At 43.2% G+C, this 19805-nt stretch overlaps 1 protein-coding gene across 2 annotated transcripts in view; it reads left to right on the forward strand.

Moving 5' to 3' along the window:
* Positions 1 to 3880: 3880 nt before the first annotated feature.
* The window catches only part of LOC123503250, a 20353-nt gene continuing 4428 nt past the window's right edge, over positions 3881 to 19805 (forward strand). Inside the window, exons 1-6 of one of the 2 annotated variants that reach the window (XM_045252818.1) lie at positions 3881 to 5002; positions 9050 to 9233; positions 10212 to 10337; positions 10743 to 10852; positions 12790 to 12914; positions 13925 to 14121. In XM_045252818.1, the coding sequence (XP_045108753.1) occupies positions 9072 to 9233; positions 10212 to 10337; positions 10743 to 10852; positions 12790 to 12914; positions 13925 to 14121 (720 nt within the window). In that variant the 5' untranslated portion in view covers positions 3881 to 5002; positions 9050 to 9071. Of the gene's footprint in view, positions 5003 to 9049; positions 9234 to 10211; positions 10338 to 10742; positions 10853 to 12789; positions 12915 to 13924; positions 14122 to 17156 lie in introns of those variants that run through there. The other variant, XR_006674379.1, reaches the window with a different exon arrangement.

Here is a 19805-nt window from a genome sequence, read left to right on the forward strand (position 1 = left end):
ATTATCATTATTATTATTATTATTACACACACACACACACACACACACACACATCACCTGTATAACGTAAGAAAGAGCAACACACACACACACCACCTGTACAACGTAAGAAAGAGCAACACACACACACACACACACACACACACACACACACACACACACACACACACACACACACACACACACACACACACATCACCTGTATAACGTAAGAAAGAACAAAACACACACACACACACACACACACACACACACACACACACACACACACACACATACATACATACATACATACATACACACACACACACACACACACACACACACACACACACACACACACACACACACACACACACCTGTACAACACACACACACACACACACACACACACACACACACACACACACACACACACACACACACACACACACACACACATCGAGCGGGAGGGAGGGGCCAGGTCTGGGTGTGGGTCCAGCTGGCAGTCGTCCCCCGTGGATGACATATTTACGTTAACTAAACCATTTTGAAAATGACGATTCTCAAAAAGGCAGCTGGTCATGAATGCTACACAAATTCTGACTTGTTACCAATCAAAACTAATCCCTAAAATATAAAATTATTGGCGAGATAAGGAATAATAGAAATATTTCAAAAATAACGTAAATAAAAGTGTTATAACATCGACATAATTAAAAACAATTCTAAAGGCCACTAATCTTATTCAACACGATCGATAACACTTTCTAAAAATATGAACCACTTCTGCAACACATCAAAACTTGGCAACACGCTGAAGTAATAAAATAAATATTCGATATTATGTCACTTTTACACTTTTCAGCGGCGCTATAAATCACTCAAAGTCGTCACATCTCACTAATCAGGAGCGAAAACAAACTTTACCAATCATAAACCATCTTTTGAAACCATTCTCACTTCATTACAAGCTTGAATAAAAAAATAAGAATTCAGAGATGGAAAATTTGGAGACGATATCTGGCTCTTATTTAGGCCATAATAAGCTTCAAAATCTACGTATTTCACCCAACAGACGCATGAAAAACACTTGAAACACGACTAGATATGTCTGGCAACCATAAAAAATTACTTACAAGCCAAAATAAATAAACTGAGAGCAATAGAAAATAATGCCGGAATTGAAGAGCCGGGAGAGGAAAAGCAAGATGGCGCCGGCTGATGACGTCACGCGGGGAGCGAATGACGTCACGCGGGAAAATGGCTGATGACGTCACGCGGTTGCCACTGCTCCCCCTCTTAGCATCTCTAGGCCTTTACCATACGCAAATTAGGTAATAGTGGATGTATCTCAACAACCAACATGAAAGACCAAGCCAGCAGCTCCACTTTGTGACGTGTCTGATATATAATAAGTGAAAGATGAACGAAATAATGGCCGAGAGATAAGTAGTGTCAGTGGTTTAATCGTTTATTTAACATTTACTTGTCATTTTCGGTATCTACATTCCCAGCAGGTGTCCTGGAGATTGGCAAGGCAGGGCTGGAGTGGGTGGGGACGAGTTGTGACGGTCAAGTATTGAGTTGTAAGGGTCTATATTTGGTAACATACTGTTTGCCTTGTTTACTGATCTGTGATGGTTCATTAGTTGGTGTTTCGTCCTGGGGGCTGGCAACATTAGGCTAAGACAAGACACCACTGTGAAATATACATAATGAGTTATACATTAAATATATTACTTACGTTTCCTGATGAACACTGTCCCTGGCCGAATGGACCGCCTCAGCCTTCTTTGCCAGCGCACACACACACACACACACACACACACACACACACACACACACACACCGCCTTAATTAATTGCCTTCAACAGTGTCCGAATAGTTAACCTTTGCTTACTGAGCGGCCACCAACATGCCATTCTTTTTGTTACTCACTGTTCTGTCTTTCCTCTAAGTGTTTCACGTTCTGCCAGCGCGGCGCCGCACACTTATATACAAAGTTTTGTGGGATGGGGCGGGACGAAGCGGCTATTACGGGGCGAGCAGGAGTTTCACCACCTTAAGTATTGCCACTTGCCACAATCAACACTATTATTCTCGGTGTGTAAGTAAGAAGCTTTTCATTATATGTAGCAGTAGTTACTGACCCGACCACCTGCCGTCACCAAAAACTTAAGGACTGCATTAAGTAATCTGGAGGGAGGGTGGTTGGGTGCAGAGGGTTGCGCTGTTGCCCGGATCAGCGTTGCCAGTTACCATATTAACTAACTTAATTATTATTTGAAAATTTGCTACCAGAATGATATTTAAACTACTTCACTACTGTTGCTGCTGCTGCTGTCCTCCGTATAATTCGCTGCGTGACTCACTACCTTGTGCACAACGAAAAAGAGGTTAGAAGTACGAGTCACCCCACGCACTGACAGCTGTGGTGAAAGGAATAAAAAGCTAGGAAAGGAGTTATATCTCGTATTTTTGGACTTAGAAAAGGCGTATGATAGGGTGGACAGGAAGAAATTGTTGACATTACTAACACACAGGAATGGAGAGGAAGATAGCGCAGGTGATGAGCAAGCTGTACGAGAAGAATGACGTCAAGTTCACAATAGGAGACATCAGTACAGGCTGGATGTGAAGAATAACACTGGAGTAAGTCAGGGATGTGTGATCTCTCCAACCCTATTCAATAGTCACATAGAGGAGTTGACAGCGAGGATTAGGATAGCAGGGAGGGGAATCAAATTAGGGGATAGGAAACTAGGCCAGCCCATGATGGCAACACTGTGCTGATGGCAGAGAGCAATGAGATGGAGGAGTTATTACAGGTAACTATATAACATTTATGGAAGAGAGTGGAATGTCAAGTGTAGTGCTAGAAAATGCAAGGTGATGGAGTTTAGTAGCCATGTGGAGGGACAGTGGCTACTAGGGAATGCATGTCAAATACCCAAATATCAAGGTAAAAATGCGTCTTAGTATTGAAAGGATTAAGGGGAGGCAGGATAAAGGATTTCTCTTCATATCCTTCTAAGGGGAAAGGATACTGATCAGTTTTGTCTCTTCATATCCTTAACTCCTTCAAAACTGAGACGCATTTTTACCATGATTTTTAGGTATGATTAGACGATTTTATTTGCATTAGAAAGGGTTTATGGAGAGAAGAAGATTAATGGCCAGAGTCTTCACTATTCTAATCCCCACACAAATTTCTGAAGCTGTATAAAATCACCAAATAGTAAGCAGAATGAATATGGAAACGCGTAATGGTACTAAAGTGGTCAGAGAGTGCTATACAAGCCACTATGGACGATGAAAGAAGGTGAAGGTAAAGAAAAAAAGACGGAAAAGTAAGTTAAAAGAAAAAATCATAAAAAAGACAAGCGGAGTAAGAGAAACAGTCAATACTAGAAATAAAGTATATAATGTTAAGACTGGCAAATTATCAAGACAGATACTAACACAATCAGTAGAGAAAAAAAAATCGTAAATGAAACGCCCCCGAGCTTGCTTCTCAATATTGATCCGACACAACACTGGAAACAACAACAACAACAACAACAACAACAAGACGAACAAGACGAGAACAAAAGCAAAACAAGAACGTACACGAACCACACAAAAAAGGAACAAAAGAAAACAATATGTACACAAGAAAAACGAGACTACAAAAAAGAAAACGATCTCAAAATGGTAATGATAACGAAGATGATCAAGAAAAAGAAAACGAAGATAATAAAGAAAAATAAAAGAAAAGTACAAGAACACGTAGAATAAAGAACAAAATAATGATGACTGTGTGTGTGTGTGTGTGTGTGTGTGTGTGTGTGTGTGTGTGTGTGTGTGTGTGTCGCGTGGCTCTGGCGGTGTGCGGCGTTCAGTGTGGCAGCGGCGGTGAGGGGGAAGGGGTGCCAGTATTGACTTTGCAGTGCCTTGTGTGGTGCCACGCTGCTGCTCCTTCTTCTCTTCCTCCTTCACGAGTGTCTTATTCCCTTTGACGTCTATTCTTCCTCCTCCTCCTCCTTCTTCCTGTGGTGTTTATTCCTTCTTTTCTTCTCTCCTTCCTTCACGAGTGTTTTCTTTGCTGTAGTTTCTATTCCTCCTCTTTCTCCTGAGTTGTTTATTCTTCCTCCTTCTTCTCCTCCTTCACGAGTGCTTCCTTTCCTGTGGTGTCTCTTCCTCCTCCTTTTCTTCCTCAGTTTCCTTATTTATTGTACTGCTGTTGGTTCTCTTATTTTTTCCTCTCCTCTCTTCTTTCACGTGGTTTTTTTCCTCTCTCTTTTTTTTTCTTAATTTTTTCTTCTATTGCGTTTATTCTTGTCTTTTTCCTTCTGTTGACTTATTTCTTGTATTACTGTTTGACTTTCTATTTTTCTTCTTTTCCTCTCTCTTCTCTTCTTGCGTGTGATTTTCTTCTCTGCGTCTTCTACTGGTGATATTTTCCTCTTCATTATTATTGGTCCTCTTAGCTTTCCTCTTTCTTTAGTGTTTCTCCATTTGTCTTTACCTTCCTGTCTTCTACAACTTCTTTCACATACTTCCTTATCAAACTTCATTTTAATTCCACCTTCTTTTCACTTCTTCCTTTTCGCTTTTTCAACCTACTTTTATAAAAATCTACCAACTTCCTAATTCAACTTTTTTTCGTATTTCTTCTTATAATTCTCTTCTTTCTGCTTCTCTTCTTTCACATACATCTTTATTATCGTACTTCACTTTACTTCCACCTAACTCCTTTCACCTCTTCTTGTTTTGCATCTCTCTCCGTTTTTCTTCATATAATTCTCTTTACATTTTTCTTTCCTCGCTACTTTCATCTTCCTTTTCCCTCGCATACCACTACAAGTTACCCTCTCCCCCCACACCACCACCACCACTAACACCGAGGGACAAGAATGAGCAGTGAGGGTCTTAATCTGAGGGGCGTCTGGAGCTAACGTGACTGTCTGCCTGGCTACCGTGGCACTGGGAAGCGAGGTGAGGTGGCACTGTACACACGCAGCTAGCACCGTATAGTAAGGTGAGACTCTTCCGGTGTGTGTGTGTGTGTGTGTGTGTGTGTGTGTGTGTGTGTGTGTGTGTGTGTGTGTGTGTGTGTGTGTGTGTGTGTGTGTGTGTGTGTGTGTGTGTGTGTGTGTGTGATGGAATGGGAATTGGAAGGGAAGGAGAAATGTTTATAGAAGTATGTTAAGGAGAGAGAGGAAGAACTGGAAAAGGAAGTAGGGAAAAGTAAAAGCTAAATAAATAGGTAAATAGATAAGATAACCGTTGAATGAAGAGCAATGAAGAAATAATTGGAATGAGGAAGTGTGAGAAAGTAGATAAAAAAGAAGTAAAGGAAGAACAACGAAGAAGTGAAAGGAAGACAAGAAAAAAAAAATAAGAACAAGCTCAATTTTCTAACACAAATAAACAGAAAAATACGTAAATTAAAACAAAATGAACGAATAGAGAGAAAAAAAAACATACCCCCATGAAAACCCACCCAATCATCTCTGAGCCCTTTGAAGATAAAAAAAAAAATAAAAACAAAAACACATCAGCAGTTTTCTAACACAAATAAATAGAAAAATACGTAAATCAAAACAAAATGAAAGAATAAAAAAAAAAGGATAGCTAATGAAAACCTACCCAATCATCTCTGTGGCCTTTGAAAACAGTCATGAGAGAGAACAAAGCATGACCCAAAATGAACAAGAGAAGATCGTGATATGGCGCAGCGCAGATTGGAGTAACTATTATGCGTCTGTGTCTCTCATTTCACCTTTGTCTTTTTTCTTTTTTTTTGTCTCGAGTCTTAGATTTTAAAGCATGTGAGAGAGCAATTGTCTGCCAGTCTCACTCACGCTACTCTCTCTCTCTCTCTCTCTCTCTCTCTCTCTCTCTCTCTCTCTCTCTCGTTGCAGTAAAAAACAAAAACGATTCAGAGGAAATCTTAAAAGGAGAAAATAAGAAAAAACACTGGAAGAAGAAGAAGAAGAAGAAGAAGAAGAAGAAGAAGAAGAAGAAGAAGAAGAAGAAGAAGAAGAAGAAGAAGAAGAAGAAGAAGAAGAAGAAGAAGAAGAAGAAGAAGAAGAAGAAGAAGAAGAAGAAGAAGAAGAAGAAGAAGAAGAAGAAGAAGAAGAAGAAGAAGAAGAAGAAGAAGAAGAAGAAGAAGAAGAAGAAGAAGAAGAAGAAGAAGAAGAAGAAGAAGAAGAAGAAGAAGAAGAAGAAGAAGAAGAAGAAGAAGAAGAAGAAGAAGAAGAAGAAGAAGAAGAAGAAGAAGAAGAAGAAGAAGAAGAAGAAGAAGAAGAAGAAGAAGAAGAAGAAGAAGAAGAAGAAGAAGAAGAAGAAGAAGAAGAAGAAGAAGAAGAAGAAGAAGAAGAAGAAGAAGAAGAAGAAGAAGAAGAAGAAGAAGAAGAAGAAGAAGAAGAAGAAGAAGAAGAAGAAGAAGAAGAAGAAGAAGAAGAAGAAGAAGAAGAAGAAGAAGAAGAAGAAGAAGAAGAAGAAGAAGAAGAAGAAGAAGAAGAAGAAGAAGAAGAAGAAGAAGAAGAAGAAGAAGAAGAAGAAGAAGAAGAAGAAGAAGAAGAAGAAGAAGAAGAAGAAGAAGAAGAAGAAGAAGAAGAAGAAGAAGAAGAAGAAGAAGAAGAAGAAGAAGAAGAAGAAGAAGAAGAAGAAGAAGAAGAAGAAGAAGAAGAAGAAGAAGAAGAAGAAGAAGAAGAAGAAGAGAAGAAGAAGAAGAAGAAGAAGAAGAAGAAGAAGAAGAAGAAGAAGAAGAAGAAGAAGAAGAAGAAGAAGAAGAAGAAGAAGAAGAAGAAGAAGAAGAAGAAGAAGAAGAAGAAGAAGAAGAAGAAGAAGAAGAAGAAGAAGAAGAAGAAGAAGAAGAAGAAGAAGAAGAAGAAGAAGAAGAAGAAGAAGAAGAAGAAGAAGAAGAAGAAGAAGAAGAAGAAGAAGAAGAAGAAGAAGAAGAAGAAGAAGAAGAAGAAGAAGAAGAAGAAGAAGAAGAAGAAGAAGAAGAAGAAGAAGAAGAAGAAGAAGAAGAAGAAGAAGAAGAAGAAGAAGAAGAAGAAGAAGAAGAAGAAGAGGAGGAGACAGTGAGTGTAGAAATCAGTGGAGAGATTATAAAGAAAATGGAGATGAGTGGCACGAAAACTGATGGCTTGTGGTCATGAGAGAGAGAGAGAGAGAGAGAGAGAGAGAGAGAGAGAGAGAGAGAGAGAGAGAGAGAGAGAGAGACGTATTAACTGATTGCTACTTTTAATTATTTTTTTCTTATCTTTAACTTCAATAAAAAAAGGAGGAAAAAAATGAAAAAAAAGTTAATGTATTAGGTATTTTCTCTATTTTTCCCTTTTTTCCCTTAATTTTCCCTTCATTTTCCGTATTATCTACTGTGAATGCATTTTTTTCCATCATAAACTTTAATCTTAAGAAAAAAAATGAGGGACTGTTCAGCTCTCTCTCTCTCTCTCTCTCTCTCTCTCTCTCTCTCTCTCTCTCTGGCCTTAATCCCAATTTTTTCCCTTTTCCCTCCCCCTTATCATCTTTTTTCCTTCCCTATTCTTTGTTCTTCTTCCTTTCCTTCTCTCCATTTCCCTCTTTATCCTTTTATTTTCTTCTCTTCCTTTGCTATCTTTCTTCTCTTTCTCTTTATCCTTCTCTTTCTCTTTTTCTTTCTTTCTCTTTTTCCTTTCTTTTTTCTTTTCTCTTTCTCTTGCTTCTCTTTTTCTCGCTTTCTCTTGCTTCTCTTCCTTTTTTTTTTCTTTTTTTCTTCTCTTCCTTTCTTATTTTTTTTCTTCCCTATTCCATGTTCCTTGTTCTCCCTGTTCCCCTCTCTCCATTCCCCTTTTATCCTCAATTTCCTTCTCTCCCTTAATCTTCATCTGTGTTTATGTCTATCTTCACAATTTCGTTTTCTTTTGCACTCTCTCCCATTTTCTTTATCTAGTTCTTTAGTTTATTGTTTATTACGAATTTTATCTCCATTTCTTCTGTTTCACCTTCTTTTGTTCCTCTCCTTTACTTTTTGTCTCTTATCCTCCTCTTGTTCTTGTTCTTGTTCTTTCTCCTCCTCTCCTCCTCTTCCTAATTTCTCACTTTCTTCATAAGTATTTGCATCTTTCATTTTTCTTTCCTCATTTCGCTGACCTTTCCAAACCTTATTTCTTCCAACACATTTTCTCAAACTCTTTATTTCTTCCTCAGAAACCTTTTTAAACCCTTATTTGATCTCATAGACCTTTTCACACTCTTCGTACAATTCCTCAGACCTTTCCAGATCCTTATTTCTTCCTACAGACCTTTTCAGACCTTCATTTTTTCAACAGACCTTTTCTAGATCTTTATTTCTCGTGAAACCCAATTCTCGACCTTTATTTCTCCTCACAGATCTTTTTTAGACCTTTATTTCTCTTCACAGACCTTTTCAGATCTTCATTTCTTTCTCACAGACCTTTTTAAACCCTTATTTTATCTCAGACCTTTTCACACACTCGTACAATTCCTCAGACCTTTTCAGACCTTTATTCCTTCCCACAGTCCTTTTTATGCCATTATTTTTCCCCATAGACCTTTTATAGATCCTTAATCCTCCTCCATTTTAGACTTTCATATCTTCCTCACAGAACTTTTCAGACCTTTATTCCTCCTCACAGACCTTTACAGACCTTTATTTTTCCTCACAGACCATTTCAAACCCTTATTCTTCATCACAGACCTTTACAGATCTTTATTTTTCCCATAGACCTTTTTACAGATCCTTAATTCTCCTCCCAGACCTTTTCAGACCCTTAGTCCTCATCACATACCTTTTTTAGACCTCGATTACAAACCCTTATTTCTCGTCCTTTTAGACTTTTATTTCTCCTCAAAGACCTTTCTAGACCTTGATTTCTTCCTCCAGACCTTTTCAGATCCTTATTCTTTCCCACAAGCCTTTTCAGACCTTCATTTATTTCTTTAGACTTTAATTTCTCCTCAAACCTTTTTTAGGTCTTGGTTTCTTCCCACCGACCTTTATAAACCTTTAATCCTCCTCAGATCTTTTTCAGAACCTTAATCCTCCTCACAGGCCGATCTAACCCCACAGACCACCATCCTGCAGCCCCGCCATGGAGTATATACAAATCGTGCAACGTCCACCCTTCTCCCATCGCCCCTACGGCCTCCTGCGGTCACCCTACACTGAACACCCAACCTGCTCTGTCCTCTGCCACCACCCCACCGCGCCGCACACCCACCGCAGCCTCATCCACCTCACCCGCGCCTCATGGGTGAGTGGAAGAAGTGGAAGAGTGAGGAGAGGGAAGAATAAATGCAGGAAGTGGAAGAGTGAGGGGAGGGAAGAGTGAGGGGAGGGAAGAATAAAGGGAGGGAAGAATGAGGGGAGGGAAGAGTGAGGGGATTAAGTTTTGGACAAGGTAGAGTGAGTTTTTTTTTATGTAAGAGGGGAAAATTAGCCAAGGGAAGCATAAAACGAAAGAAAAATGGAGCTACTTACTTGCCAGTCCCCTTGCAGAAAGAAAGTTAGCCAAAAAAAAAAAAGGATAAATGTCTTGAAACCCTCCTCTTATTAATCACTTCAGTTTCAGGACGCGTTTCCATATTCATTCTGGTTACTATTTGGTGATTTTATACAGCTTCAGAAACACATGTTGGGATTAGAATAGTGAAGACTAACCATTAATCTTTTGACCTCCATAGACCCTTCTAATGCAAATAAAATCATGTTACACACAAAACTCAAAATAGAAATGTGTCCCAGTACTGAAGGGATCAAGAAATGCGTCCCAGTACTGAAGGGATCAAGAAATGCGTCCCAGTACTGAAGGGATCAAGAAATGGGTCCCAGTACTGAAGGGATCAAGAAATGGGTCCCAGTACTGAAGGGATCAAGAAATGCGTCCCAGTACTGAAGGGATCAAGAAATGCGTCCCAGTACTGAAGGGATCAAGAAATGGGTCCCAGTACTGAAGGGATCAAGAAATGCGTCCCAGTACTGAAGGGATCAAGAAATGCGTCCCAGTACTGAAGGGATCAAGAAATGGGTCCCAGTACTGAAGGGATCAAGAAATGCGTCCCAGTACTGAAGGGATCAAATGAAGTTACATCATAGGAAGCTGGGAATACAGAAGCAGGCAAAGAGTTCTAGAGTTAACTGTGATGTCATTTTCTATTTATCGATTTATCTTTTCATTTACGATTTTTTTTTTCTATTTATTTATTTATTTATTGTACGCATTTAATCCCAGCTGGCGGAGGTGCGCGCGCACATGAGCCGGGCAGGGGCGGCCCTAGCAGAGACTGACCTGGAGACTGGGGATAGAAGAACGCCCTCCAGCCTCCCCTTCACCCCCCTGGGCACTGAAGGGCTGCAGGTACACACACACACACACACACACACACACACACACACACACACACACACACACACACACACACACACATACATACATACACACACTTGTAATCTTCATACAATTTTCATGTCACGCGTATTATGTTTGAGGTCCACGCAAACACGCGCGGGTGCACACGCACGCACACAGACAGACAGACAGACAGACAGACACACACACACACACAGGTACTATTATTGTTATCTACCACAGGAGAGAGAGAGAGAGAGAGAGAGAGAGAGAGAGAGAGAGAGTATAAGATCAGAACTGCTTTTAATTAACAAACGAAATTAATGTGTGTGTGTGTGTGTGTGTGTGTGTGTGTGTGTGTGTGTGTGTGTGTGTGTGTGTGTGTGTGTGTGTGTGTGTGTGTGTGTCCGTCAGGTCAACATTCCCGAGGAGTTCCTAGCAAGGTTCGCCAGGTCAGACTCAAGACCAGACTCCCCCGCCCCGACCCTCCTCGTCCACTCCTCCCGCCTCGCGCCCTTCAGGAGGTGAGTGTGCTCCTCCTCCTCCTCCTCCTCCTCCTCCTCCTCCTCCTCCTCCCCCTTTGCTTTTTTTGTTATTTTTGCTGTCCTGTCTGTCACTGGTATAGTTAGTAAACAGTCTCAACAAACAAACAAACAGCCTAGTAAGAACCTCATGATCTGTCGCTGTTTGTCTTCCTTTATATATTCCTCCTCCTCCTCCTCCTCCTCCTCCTCCTCCTCCTCCTCCTCCTCCTCCTCCTTCTATTCTTCTTATTCTCTTCCTTCTATTTCCCTCATTATCCTCCTCATTCGCCTTCTTTAGTATTTCTTTGCATTTATCTTCATGTTTTCCTCCGCCTGTTCTTTTCCTCCTCCTCTTTCTCCTCCTCCTCCTCTTCTCTCCTCCTCTTTCTCATCAAATCACTATACTCCTTCTCTTCGTATTTTGTCACTTTTCTCCTCCTCCTTCATTCCTTTTCTCCTTTCTAATTGCCTTTTCATTTCTTTTTCTCTTTCTTTTCTCCCTCCTCTTCTCCTTCCTCCTCCTCCTCCTCCATAAACATACTCTTAAGATTGTTAGCTGCACGCCTGCTACTATTATTTCCCTTCCTCCTCCTCCTCCTCCTCCTCCTCTTCCTCTTCCTCTTCCTCTTCCTCCTCCTCCTCCTCCTCCTTGTTCGTCGCATGCCAAACTAATCTAACGAGGAGAAGAAAGGAGTGGAACATTTTACGATCATCTGCACTGACTCCGAATTTCTGTCCAGCACGAACATCCTTATATCCTTCACCACTGTTTGTTCTCCTGTATCCTTCCTTCCTTCATTCCATTCCTCTTCTAATCTTTCAGGCCTCTTTACTCTTCTCGTCCTTCCTTCTCTTTTGTTTAATTCTTTCTTTATGTATTCTTATTTTAGTTTTTCTTTATCCTTCCTTCCTTCCTTCCTTCCTTCACTCATTCCTTCCTTCATTCAGTCATTCCTCTAGTATCTATTTATCTGTGTTCACTATTTTGTATCCTTTTTTCCTTCATTCATTTCTTTCTCCTCCTCCTCCTCCTCCTCCTCCTCCTCCTCCTCTTTACAGTACACGAAAGTCCACAGCACCAACACGAGAGAGAGAGAGAGAGAGAGAGAGAGAGAGAGAGAGAGAGAGAGAGAGAGAGAGAGAGAGAGAGAGAGAGAGAGAGAGAGAGAGGTTGTTAACTTTTAAAACCAGTATTATTTTGTCGTGATTTTGTTTGTTTTCGCTTTGTTGCTTTGCCGGATCGAGATTTAATGTTTGTTTGTGTTTGTGAGTTATGGCTTGTCATTAAGAGAGAGAGAGAGAGAGAGAGAGAGAGAGAGAGAGAGAGAGAGAGAGAGAGAGAGAGAGAGAGAGAGAGAGAGAGAGAGAGAGAGAGAGAGAGAGAGAGAGAGAGAGAGAGAGAGAGAGAGAGAGAGAGAGACAAAGGAATAAATAAAATAGTAATCACAAGCACAACAAAAAATAGTAAAGAAGAATCCATCCCAATTGTTATACTGCTACCACTACTACTACTGCTGCTACTACTGCTGCTGCTCACTGCTACCACTACACCACCACCACCACCACCACCACCACCACCACCACCACCACCACCACCACCACCACCACCACCACTGCCACCACCACCACCACCACCACCACCACCACCACCACCACCACCACCACCACCACCACCACCACCACCACCACCACCACCACCACCACCACCACCACCACCACCACCACCACCACCACCACCACCACCACCACCACCACCACCACCACTGCACCACTGCCACCACCACTGCCACCACCACCACCACCACCACCACCACCACTACTACTACACCACTACCACCACCAATACCATAATCATACCACCATTACTGCTACTACTACTACCACTACAACTATTACCACTACTACCACTACTACTACTACTACTACCACCACCACAGATGCGTCACCCCGGACACACTCGAGCCAGTAAGGAGGCCACGCCCGCCATCCTTGCGCCGCGCCACCAGCCTACAGGACCTCGCCGCACGCCACGCCCACGCCCACCCGCCCGCGCCTCTACCTGGTGGCTATTGTTGTTGTTGTTGTTGTTTTTATTCTTTCTAATCATGTTATATTTCTCTTATCACGCCCCCCTCTCTCTCTCTCTCTCAATGATTCTGTCACTTTTCTATATAACTCGTGTCTTTGTGCTCAAGTATTCACGTTCTGTTATGAAATGTTTGTTTTTTCTTTATATAATCTACATTGTTGCTCATTCATATCCTTGTTTCTTGCATTATCATCTCCCAACCTGTGTTTTGAAACGTTTCGCCTTTCGCCTTTTTCTAAAGTGTGTTTCTCTCTCCCAATAACAAAGATATCTTGTTAAATTGTTACTAGAAATGAAAAAAAACTTCCTTTAAATCTTTACCACTTCAATGAGAGTCTTTAGAGAGAAGGATTTTCAGTTAATTTGCCACTGGAATCGTAAAAACATTCTTAAAACTCGTACCAATTGAAATAGAGCCTTTTAGGGTAGAGAAGGTGCAAAGCAGGAGTGTTTCAGAATACGAGTACAACTCCGTGCTTTGAACTAAGTCTCGTATTCTCAGACACTTCTGTGCTTCACCTCCACTATTTCAAAAGGCTTTACTTAAATTTACGCAAGTCTTTAAGGTGTTATTGCAGTTTTAGAGGCAGAGTGACAAGAATTGTATATCAGCTGGAGAAACACTCTTGAAAACTCCGCTAATCATATCTGTGGCCTTGGAAAATAGTCGTGGTGAAATAGCAAAGCGTTTTTAAGTGTGTTTTTACGGTTCTAGATTAACAAGATTTCTACATCATTAACTGGAGAAACACTTAAAAACCCCGCTAATCATCTCTGTGGCTTTGGAAAATAGTTGCGGTGAGAGCAAAGCGTTTTTCAGGGTTTTTTTTCAGTTCTAGAGATGGAATGACAATATTACTACAACATTAACTGAAGAAACACTCTTGAAAACCCCGCTCTTCATCTCTGTGGCCTTGGAAAGTACTCGTGGTGAGAGCGCAAAGCATTTCTGAACATTAAGTTTACTCAAGTTTTCCCTTCAGGTCGCGGCGCGGGTAAAAGAAAACAGGGACGATTCGAGGCAGACTTCACTACAAAGCTTACCAAACAGCTGGATTTGGTGGCGAAGGGACAGCAACAGAAACAGCAGGAGCAGCAGGAGACAGCAAAGGGCCAGCGACAGCAGCAGCACGGAAAGAAGAGTGTCGGCAGAGGGGCCAGAGGGAAACTAAAAGCAGAGGTGAGATCACGTTTTGTTTGGTGTAGTGTGCCCTGAAATATGTGATAGAAAACGTTCTCTTTTCTCCCTTGCAATCCTCCCCCTCTCTCTCTCTCTCTCTCTCTCTCTCTCTCTCTCTCTCTCTCTCTCTCTCTCTTTTCCTTGCTTATCTTCTTCCCTCCTTTACTCGTTAACTCCCTCTCACATTTCTTTCTCATCTCCTTTTCCTTCTATCTTGGTTCCGTTCACTTTTCCCTTTTCCTCACTCTCGTCCCTTCTCTCCCTCCTCTTTTCCTTTCCTTTTTCCTCTCTCCTTTTATCATCTCTCACTTCCATATTTCCACACTCCCTTTCAATCTCACTTGGCATCTCTCCTCCTCCTCCTCCTCGTATCCCACTCCCTCCCCGTTCCCTCCCTGCTCCCTTCCGTCAGCTGTGTCCATCTCTACGTAATGAATGTTCTGAAACGAGTGAAGTCCGCGTCAGCTTGTGTGGGGCGGTGTGTGTAGCTAGTTGCCAGTGACTGATGGTGACTATTTGTGAGGTGTGGCTGGGCTGGAGACACGGAGAAACACTTGAGGGATGATTTATGATGCACTGAGAGAAGAGATGCTTGGAACGGCTGTGACTGAGAATGTGTGAGGGTGTCAGGAGGGAGTGAGTCAATTGGCCTGTATTTTTAACCCCCATCAATACTGGGACACATTTTACCTTGAGATTTATGTACGATTACGCCATCTTATTTGTATTGGAAAGGGTCTATGGAGCTCAGGAGATTAATGGCCACAGTCTTCACTATTTTAATCCCCGACATAAGTTTCTGAAGCTGTATAAAATCACCAAATAGTAAACAGAATTAATATGGAAACGTGTCATGATACTGAAGGGATTAAACGCTTTGCTCTCTCACCATCACTACTTTAGTTGAATATGTTTATGTTTTTAAGTCATTTTTATGGTTCCGGTGATGGATTAGCAATATTTCTAGGTTATCATAAAGAGAAACTGTCTTGAAAATCCTGCTAGTAGTCTCTGTGGCCTTGAAAAACTGTCATGGTGAAAGAGCAAGACGCTTCTGGATGCGGGTGTAGCCTGCATTCAAGAAACGTTTTGTTTTCTCACCACAACTAATTTCGATGGCTATAAAGATGACCAGCCGGATTCCCAAGAGTGTTTCTCCTATTCATACTGTAGAAATATCATTAATCTGTCACTAGAAAGGCAAAATCGCTCTTCAAACTCCTATAACTTCAACTAGACCCCTTTGAATGTAACAGAGATGCAGCGCAGTGTTTCAGAATATGGCCCTTAGAAGGAGGGTAGGAATGGATACACAGGACAGGAGAGGAATAGAGGATCATGGATGATAGAGGAGAGGAGCGAGGATGTGTAAGTGTCAGGAGGGAGTGTAAAGGGAAGAGGATGCTGGAAATGGATCTACACGATGGGGTTGAGAGAGAAGGCATGAAAGAGGGTTTATGAATGTTGGGTGTGACTGAGGAAGGTGTAAATAGATAGTTCAAGGCTGATATACAGTTTTGATACCTGACGGGAGGAGCTAAGGAGGAAGAAGAAGAAAAGAAGAACAAGGACAAGAACAAAAACAAGAACAAGAAGAAAAAGTAGAGGAGGAGGAGGAGGAGGATGGCTTGTCAAAGAAACAGCTGAAGGAAAGAAGATAGACCAGTCCTTTGTCATCTATGAGAATCACAGAACATAAAAAAAGTAAGATAAGTAAAACATAAAACATGATAAAATACAAAACGCAGCGTAACCAAATGCAACTCGTGGTAAGAGCAGAGCGTTTCAAGAGCACGGATTAGTGACGCTGTTAACAAGACTAATGCCCATATTCAGACTCGCCTTGCTGTCTCACCACGACAGTTTTCCTAGTCCACAGAGACGACTGGCGGGTTTTCAAGAGTTTCTCCTTATAATCTAAAAAATCTTGCCAGTCTATCACCGGAACCACAAAAATACCCTAGAAAACATGAACATCTTCAACTACAGCCTTTGGAAAGGAGTGATAGTGAGAGAACAAAGCGTTTAACCCCTTCAGTGCCATGACGCGTTTCCATATTCATTCTGGTTACTATATGGTGATTTTATACACCTTCAGAAACTTATGTGAGGATTGAAATATTGAAGACTGTGACCATTAGTCTTCTGACCTTCCTAGTGTAAATAAAATCGTCTAATCGTATCTACAACTCATGGTAAAACAGCGTCCCAGTACTGAAGGAGTTAGGAATACTGGTGGTGGTGGTGGTGGTGGTGGTGGAGATGGTGATGGTACTGGTAATGTACACAACACTCCAACAGGCGGCGCTGACATTAAACCAATTATCTCTTTAATTAAACGATTAACGACATCTCTCATGGAGGCAATTACCCTTCATAGTGCTGCTAATTCAATTCTAACGACTGGGACGCCTCCGGAACAACCTTTTAACGTGTTATACGCACAGTGTTTCGGTGGTTTGCCGAGACTTCAAACAGGCTGTGGTGGCTCTTGTTGAATAAAGTGAAGATAGGGAACAGTACTCATGAAGGAAGAGGTTTACACACACACACACACAAACACAGACGCAAACTTACACAAAGACAGACAGACAGACAGACAGACAGACACACACACACACACACACACACACACACACACACACACACACACACATTAGCGAGCCTCAGGTAGGGAGGGTTAAGTAATCACACCTGATAACTCGTGTCAACATCACCATCACCATCACCACCACCACCACCACCACCACCTCCATCATCACCACGATAGAGTATTGAAAGTCTGAAGGGGGCGCCGCTCCCCACTACCTACTACCCACTCCCCATTTTTTCCCTCTTCCTCTTCACACCTTTTAGATTTAACACACAAAATTTCAAGATAAAATAAAATGGAACTAACGTGTGTGTGTGTGTGTGTGTGTGTGTGTGTGTGTGTGTGTGTGTGTGTGTGTGTGTGTGTTCAGGGGGTGAGGTGGTGATGAAGGGAAGGGAGAGGATGAGCATTTCTCCTCAGTCTTGCATCCTTTCTGGTGAAGACAGGACCTACACACACCCTATCCGTGTCTTAGCGTCCTTACTGCCTGTGTCCTGCCGTCCTGCTGTCCTGCTACCCTGCTTTCCTGCCCTGCCTTATCCTGTACTCGCATCCTTCCTTCCTTCCTTTATAATCGTATAAAAGGAAACACGTGCCAAGTAGTAAAGAGAGAACAAGAAAATAGAAAATAGAAAACAGTGAAGGATTCGGTCTTTTTTGTCCTTAATGCCAGTGTCCTTCTCTCCTTCCCTCCATCAGTTTAAATGTCCTTCCCTCCTTTATCCTGCATCTGTGTCCCTCTTTCCCTCTCTCCTTCCTTCCCTCCCTCCTAATTGTAAGAGAAAAGATAACACGCAGGAAAATTAAGTGACAAAACCACAAAAACAAAAACTCATTAAGGACTCCAAGTGAAGGAGGGGCGAAGGATACACAAACACGTCCCTATAAAAGCGAGAACAGCACATTTAGGATTCCAAGTGAAGGAGAGGTGAAGGATACCAAAACACGTGCCTATCATTCAAGTATGCATACAAGTAATCCTTCAGGCGCCCGACGGAGGCAAGGCAAGGAATGCAACACTCACCACAGACTCCAGGGCGCGGCGGGGGCTGGCTTAACCTCACACGGGGCTTCATTCCTTACACGCCGGGTTATTAAGTACACCACACACTCCTGCATAGACCCCAGCAGGAGGCGGCGAGTGGTGAGGCGTCCCGGGGTGCTCGTTTACTGCAGGAGGTCCGCCCTTATCTCCTCCAGGCTGAGGAAGCGGCGGCGATGGGCGGGAGGGCCAGGCAGGCAGGGTAAACTTCACACTCGTCTCCTGTTGCCTTCCCGCACACGGCCGAGACACTGGCGGAAGAAGCGAGTCTGCCAGGTGTCTCAGGAGCCTCGCAGTGAAGTGAAGCTGAACCCCGCGAGTCACGAGTCACTGGCGCGGTATTTGAATAAGAGGCAAGACCGAGAAACAAGCGGGCGTGAGGCGAGGGCGGTGAGGGCGGAGAGGGCGGTGAGAAGGCCACAGGGACGCCGCCAGGAGTGCCCCACGAGAAGGATGCCGATAAGTGAGTGGAAAATTGTGCTGCGGGATAAAACACGGGAAGGAAACGAGGAGACTGCAATGGTGACGCCTGGCAACTGTCCCGGCGACATGGCGGTGACAGATGAGACACACGTTGCGCACCACTCCGCCTCGCCATCTAGCACGATTCCTGCGCTCTCTGCCACACAACCTACGCTCTTCAAGCCTCTGAAGGATAACAAGTGCTACAGTCCTCCTACAAAGATTGAAATAGGACGCGAAATCAACCCATCGCTCCCTGACACTCAAAGTTCGTGGTGCTTCCCTGTTCTGCCCGGGCGGTGCGTGGGGAGGCGCGGCTCTCCAGTGCGCAGCTCTCCCCGCGCAGCCACGCACCACACACTGCGCTTCGAAGTGGTGGTGGAGAAGGCGAGGCTGCATCACAGGTTTCTGAAGGGCGAGGAGCCACAACACGTGACAGCCTCACCTTGGAGCAACCAGATGTCTTCAGAGTGCCAAGCTGAAAGTAGCGAGGCACAAACAAAACAGCGACTTTCCACTACTACTTCTACTCCTCAACTCAAGTTTCTGCCGCTTAAACTATCCCACATTCACCTTCGGGACATCTGGCAGACTCACGCGGCTCAAACACCACCCAACACCACCCAAAACACCACGGCAACCACCTGCACAACCACCTACCAACAAACACACACAGAAAACAAAGGCGACGGGAACAAACCTGAACGAACACCACTGAACACCAAGGAACGAGAGGAAAGATCGAGCAGCACCACACTTATTGGCCCTCACGAGACTGCTGGAGAGGCTGAGGCAGAGGGACATAGCGTGGACTGCCCACATGACCAACAAAGTGCAAGAGAGACAGTGGTGTATGAGATCGACTCGCCAGACACGGTACCACTGACACACGCCACTCTGAAAGCCAAGGAGAAGTTTATGAGACCGCTACGAGGGAGAGACCGCACTGATCTCTCCCAGCAGACCGAGAGCGAGACCGAAAGCGAGAAAGGCGCCAAGAGTAAGAAGAAAGCGAAAGACGAAGGAAAAACCGCGGGAGACAAACCAGGAAGAACAAATCGCAAGAAAAGGACCCAAATGTAACGGAGCTCAGAAAAACCGACATTTTCAGCAATGACATCATCTCGGAACTTCTAAAACTGTACGTCCCGCGAAGACCAAGGAAGAAAACCCAACAGGAGGAAGAGGAGAAGACGAAGAGGAGTAAGAGAAGGAAGAAGAGGAAGAAAGGAAGCAATGAGCGGGGGAAAGAACAGCGAGATAACCTTCTAGTGTCTCTAAATCGTAACACTGCCTTCTGGTACGACGTTACTTCGAGATTAGCGGTCGTGAGTCAGAGCAAGCACGACACTACGACCTCAACCCTCCCCTCGCTGCCTCCCACGACCACAAACACAGGGAGGAAGTTCAAAGCAGCGGTTATGAGTCTCAAGAACGAGGGAAACTTAGAGAAAACAGGAGGAGGAGGGGAAGAAGTTGAAGAAGGGAAACTAACCTCACTGACTTCCTCCTCTTCCCCTCGTCCTCTACCTCCCCTCTCTGCCGCCAAAGTCCCCTCTAAATTCTACACGGTTGCCTCGGCCTTCG

This window comes from Portunus trituberculatus, chromosome 13, assembly GCF_017591435.1.
Source record: "Portunus trituberculatus isolate SZX2019 chromosome 13, ASM1759143v1, whole genome shotgun sequence".
Classification (NCBI taxonomy): domain Eukaryota; kingdom Metazoa; phylum Arthropoda; class Malacostraca; order Decapoda; family Portunidae; genus Portunus; species Portunus trituberculatus.